This window comes from Pelophylax lessonae (assembly GCF_965119305.1).
Source record: "Pelophylax lessonae genome assembly, chromosome: 4".
NCBI lineage: Eukaryota > Metazoa > Chordata > Amphibia > Anura > Ranidae > Pelophylax > Pelophylax lessonae.
This window is the reverse complement of record NC_138771.1, coordinates 659,324,682-659,330,681: the sequence shown is the minus strand read 5'-3', so window position 1 is coordinate 659,330,681 and position 6,000 is coordinate 659,324,682. Positions and strand designations below refer to the sequence as shown.

General features: G+C 47.1%; 1 protein-coding gene across 1 annotated transcript in view; it reads right to left on the bottom strand.

The window, feature by feature from the left end:
• Positions 1-322: 322 nt before the first annotated feature.
• LOC309553064 (uncharacterized protein) overlaps positions 323-6,000 on the bottom strand; it is a gene marked incomplete at both ends in the record, with an annotated part of 30,375 nt that continues 24,697 nt past the window's right edge. The window contains one exon of the mRNA XM_082253964.1: positions 323-1,914. Coding sequence (XP_082110090.1) covers positions 323-1,914 — 1,592 coding nt within the window. The remainder of the gene's footprint in view (positions 1,915-6,000) is intronic.

The following is a 6,000-nucleotide window of genomic DNA, read 5'->3' as shown; positions in this document are numbered from 1 at the left end:
CCTTTCCAGCTGACAACATTTACCCAGACAGGAACAAGACACAGAAATAAGAATCAGGGGTTCTAATACTCTATCCAAAACAAAGTAAAAGGTTTTGGCTGCAAATATGATATCTTCTTAGCATAGATTGCATAAAATAGGAGGGAGGAAAGAGAAGAGGTGACCACATCCTATCCCATAGCAGTGACCACACTCCACCCAGTGAAAGGAAAAATTCCGTCCTATTATTTTTTTTATAGTGGAAAAGGACACCAGTTGAAGCCACACCCACTGCTTTATTCCACTTGCTCTATAGTACACCAATACCATCCAGGTGGAGTTCTCACATCTCCCAGTTCCCTCCATGTATCTTTATACAACCTCCCACTACACACAACCCAGCATGGAGGGGCTCCGTAAACGTGGTGGTGAAGGTGTGGAGGTGTCGGATCGGGTCACACAGCTCATAAAAGGTGATCCGCCCAGCCTCATAATCCAGATATATCCCAACTCTATTACTGGAAATATTGGTGAGTAAGTCAATCTTATTACTGTCATGTATTACCGAATACTGATTAACTTTTCTGTACAAACCCCAGGACTTGTTATTCCATCCAATCCCTGACTGACCTCCTCTTCTGTCTATACTGGGGTAACATATCCCGACTATCCATTGATCTGATCCCCCGACATCCACTCCCCAGTAATGTCTCCCTGAGGAGAAACTCTGACTGCTCAACACCTGAGACCAAAACTGAAATCTTTCTGGTGTTTTTGGGTTATTCCGGTACCTATCTGACCAGAATAAAGTTTTCTTGTCATCTGATATATGTAGATAATTATGAGCTGTGTTTACATCCAGTAATATATCTTCAGCTTTCTGTATAGGGAAGTATACATTTACCCTTCCTATTATATCAGAGAATGTGTGTAATGTGTGTGATATCCCAGCCATATCGAGACCCCTTCCATCATGGAGCAGTTTATCATGTCTTGCTCTGTCTTTATTATCTCCATCCTCAGTATAACACAAGTCACCTGTGTCTGATTCCTGTAAGACAGTCAGTGGATCCGTCATGTTACACAGCTCCTCAATGTCCTGCATCTTCCCAGACAGCTCCTTCTTCTTTTTTTCCAGATCCTGAATCAAATCTGACATGGAGAGAGAGACCTGCACTGCCCACCCAGAGATTTCCCTTAGGACTCTCTTCTCTAGGTCTTCCAGACGTCTCCTGAGATCTCTAAACAGGGCAGTGACTCTCTCGGTGTCACCAGCTGCTTTTTCTTCGACTTTCCTTCTGTGTTCCTGCAAAATCTGGACCATTTCCTCCGTCTCCTCTCTCTTTGTCAGAAGTTTCTGCAGAACCTTCCTCAGTGTCTCCTTCTTCTTCTCAGAAGCCTCATCCAGTGACTCCAACTTATGTCCTTTATGTCCTACAATCATAGAACAATACACACAGATACAGGTATCATCTTTAGTGCAGTAATACTCCAGGATCTTCTTATGGACGGAGCATTTCCTGCTCTCCATGGACAAGGTGGGGTCACATAAGATGTGTTCTGGGGACTTTTTGTGCACTCTCAGGTGTTTATCACACAGAGAAACCTCACAGAGCAGACATGATCTAGCAGCAAGTACAGGAGAGTTCACACAGTAACTACAGAAGACCCCAGACTCCTCTTGATCTGGCTGAGCAGACAGAAAATTCTCCACTATGTTATGTAGTTTCATGTTCCTGTGGAGTGCAGGACGAAACCGCAACTTCCCTCTGCATTCAGGACAGGAATATCCTCCAGACCTCCCTTGTCTATCCAGCAGACGATCAATACAGACCCGGCAGAAGTTGTGTCCACATTTCAGCATTACAGGATTTGTATAAATGTTCAGACAGAGGGAACATTCCAGGTCAGCTCTCAGATCAGCAGACGCCATCGCTGAAAACAGGAGAAAAATGACAGTGAAGGTCTCTGACGCTGGGGAAAAACGGAGTTGGGTTGGTCATATTCTCCTACACAGGGTGAAGCTGGGCCATATCTATAATATTTGACCAAAGATCAGAGTACAGAGGAGGGAGGTTATACTCACAGTAGTAAAGATAATCATATCTCTCATCAGAAGGGAGATAAAGGTGAGCGTAGAGAACAAATGCAGTACACTAATAGCACTGAGGTGAAAGGTGGATTTGGCTGCACCACGTTGAATAGAAGTATGGTTATATAGAGTCTAAATCTGCTCACAATTTACACTACATGTGTATTCTTCAACCCCCGTACCCCCAAATAAGCCTTAAAGGCTAAGGTCACCATTTTTTTAAATTCCAGCTTCTCTATGTACCAATTTATAATAAATGAATATGTAATAAATGGTGCAGAAAGAAAAAAACTTGATATTCTAGTGCAGGCTTTACCCCAGCCTCCAGTGTCTCCTATAGAAAACTCCTCCGTGACTTCCTGGTATTTATCCTTTGGGACATTAAAATTGTTAGAAGGAAGTTCTTCAGCAGCTGACCTCATTAACACACACCCTGCAACTATCCTCCCCCTCCAGGAGATTACTCCAGCCCACCTCTGTAGTTACATGTAGTAAACACCATTCTCACTGAATACACAGCCAGTGTCTTCCTCCACTGATCAAATGTTTTGTACCTTACCTTTATCTTGCATAGATTGTTAATTTGGCAGAGTGTGCAGGAGCTGAGTGGTCACATAACATGTGGAGTAGAGCTGTATTACTGAAAATAGGAGAAGTGTGTCCTGGGTTCTGTAAAGCTCATCATCACTATACAATCTGATTGTGCTATCTCCTTTAGATCTACTATCAACTATGTAGTGCAAGGGCCTGCCTGATTGGATACAGAGTGATTGAAAAGATAGGTGTGTCCTCTTATTATATAATGTTATGTGGCAGTGCAACTAGTGGTGAGCAGGTATTTCCCCCAGGATTATCAACCAGGCAGGTTGAAAGGCTCCAGGAGGACTGTTTTACTGTAAAAAGACTGGGTTTGCAGTTTCCCCTATGGTGGATAAAGTCCAGTTGGGGACCTGGAGCCTGGAGATTTCCAAGCGATCTGGGTGGGAGGAAATCTCCAATCCTGGGACCAGGTCTTAGAAACAGCCAGCACACTGATTGTGCAGGTGGATCTGGGCCTTTTAAGACAGACAGGACCAGTGTTCTGGGCTCCACCCTCCCGAGGAGTCCTGGCGTGCAAGGGAGAAGGGTGCATGTCTGCACGGTATGAGTACATGGTAAGCCTTTGGGCTGGAACAGCAAAGGAAGCTGGAGAAAGTGTGCCAACGGAGGTACAGTGTCTTACAGAAACTCTGTTAGATGGCCAAGAGGGTCGAGGCTTAAAGCCTGAGCAGCGATGCTTCTAGAGAGCCAGGTGGCTTTGGATTTTTCATTTACATGATTGCTGTGGAAAGCTGAAACCCCTGCATGGGCAACTATTATGTTATTGGACTTGTTTTTTTTTATATTTTCCTTTAATAAAAGTGGGCCAACAAGCCCTTAAGCGGCACAACTGCGTGGACTAAGCTCACTGGTAGGCTCTGCACTCAAGCTAAACACCTCCAAATATCACAGTTAGCATTGGTGTGCTCAGGCTACTGCATTAGGGAATGCACCCCAGAGAGCAAAAACACACATGAGTGTATATCAGCACAGCAGTGGACTTTGTCAGTTGAGCAGATATTGGTGCAATTAGGGCAGTGGACTGCATCAGTAGAGCAGTGATTGGTGCCAGTAGGGCAGTGGACGATGTCAGTAGAGCAGAGATTGGTGCCAGTAGGGCAGTGGACGATGTCAGTAGAGCAGAGATTGGTGCCAGTAGGGCAGTGGACTATGTCAGTAGGGCAGAGATTGGTGCCAGTAGGGCAGGGGATGGTGTCAGTAGAGCAGAGATTGGTACATGTAGGGCAGTGGACTGTGTCAGTAGGGAAGAGATTGGTGCCAGTAGGGCAGTGGACTGTGTCATTAGAGCAGAGATTGGTGCCAGTAGGGCAGTGGACTGTGTCAGTAGAGCAGAGATTGGTGCCAGTAGGGCAGTGGACTGTGTCAGTAGGGCAGAGATTGGTGCCAGTAGGGCAGTGGATGGTGTCAGTAGAGCAGAGATTGGTACATGTAGGGCAGTGGACTGTGTCAGTAGGGAAGAGATTGGTGCCAGTAGGGCAGTGGACGGTGTCAGTAGAGTAGAGATTGGTGATGGTAGGGCAGTGGACTGTGTCAGTTGGGCAGAGATTGGTGCCAGTAGGGCAGTGGATGGTGTCAGTAGAGCAGAGATTGGTGCCAGTAGGGCAGTGGATGGTGTCAGTAGAGCAGAGAACTGTGTCAGTAGAGCAGAGATTGGTGTCTGGGGGGCAGTAGACTGTGTTAGTAGTGCAGAGATTGGTGCAAGTAGGGCAGTAGACTGTGTCAGTAGGGCAGAGATTGGTGCCAATAGGGTAGTGGACAGTGTCATTAGAGCAGAGATTGGTGCCAGTAGGGCAGTGGATGGTTTCAGTAGAGCAGAGATTGGTGCCAGTAGGGCAGTGGACTGTGTCAGTAGAGCAGAGATTGGTGCCAGTCTAATTCACCATTGGTGTCAGTCTAATTCACAAACGGACCAAAGAGTAAAAAAGCATGCGATAATTAACACCAGGGTTTCGCTGGTGTTATCACATGCAGTATTTGTCAAAAAAACAGCCTAGGGGACCCCCAGGCTGCTTTTTGACAAACATCTGGTTGCTAAGAAGCCGGCCGCTGTGTCCTTTACAATGGGTTACTCATCAGCAGTCGAGTTCCCTGCTGACAGGTGAATGTAAAAAGAAAAAGTCGACAATTGAAAGAATGAAAAAAACAATGGCATAGCCCCACCCCCCAGTCTATACCAGGCCCTTTGGGTCTGGTATGAATTTTAAGGGGAACCCCACGCTAAAAAAAAAAAAAATTGGTGTGGGATCCCCCCCAAAATCCATACCAGACCCTTATCCGGGCACGCAGACTTACAGGTCAGGTAAAGTGGGGGAGATAACTGAGTGCTTACCCCCACTCCTGAACCATACCAGGCCACCTGCTCTCAACATGGGGGTGCTCTGGGGCTGGGGAGGCTCTGCCCCCCACCTCAGAGCACTTTGTCCCCATGCTGATGGTGACAATAGCCTCTTCACGACAACCCATAGCTGTGGTTGTCAGGGTCTGCGGGTGGGGGGCTTATCAGATTCTGGAAGCCCCCTTTAACAAGGGGGTTCCCACATCCTGCCCCCTATGTGAATGGGTATGGAGTAACTCGTTATGTTACCGACTGATGCATGCTGGGCCGGTGACGTCACGAGGGGCGGGACCACCAGGTGACGTCACTAATGTGGCTTCGCCCCTTCACTTAATAAGAACTGTCAAAACCGTGGCGCTGGCTGAGAGCATTCAGTGATGAATAGATTACATCGGGGGGGAGGCACAATTTTTTTTATTTAATAATAAAGGCCTTGTCAAAAGCAGCATGTGTTTTCATTTTTTTTATTGCACAATTTTTTGGTGAATGGGTAGGGGTACGATGTACCCTATACCCATTCACATGGGGGGGCGGGTCTGGGGGCCCCCTTTGTTAAAGGGGGCTTCCAGATTCCGATAAGCCCCCACCGGCAGATCCCGACAACCACCGGCCAGGGTTGTCGGGAAGAGGCCCTTCACCCAATCAGCATTGAGACAAGGTAATCTGGGGAGGGGGAGCAGAGCCTCAGAGCACCCCCCCCCCCCCAATGTTGAGGGCATGTGGCCTGGTATGGCTCAGAAGCTTACTCCTCCCCCCTGTTTCCTGACCTGCCAAGCTGTGTGCCTGGACAAGGGTACAAGCCCCCTAAACCCCCCCCCCCCCTCCCTCTTAGCAACCATCAGTGTCAAAAAACAACCTGGTGGTCCCCAAACCCCAGGCTGTTTTTTGACAAATCCCAACCAATGCGGTAAATTACCATTAAATAGAACAAATACCGCATTCGGTATTTAATGGTAAATTCTTAGTGAATTGAACTTTCACAACTGATTTACCA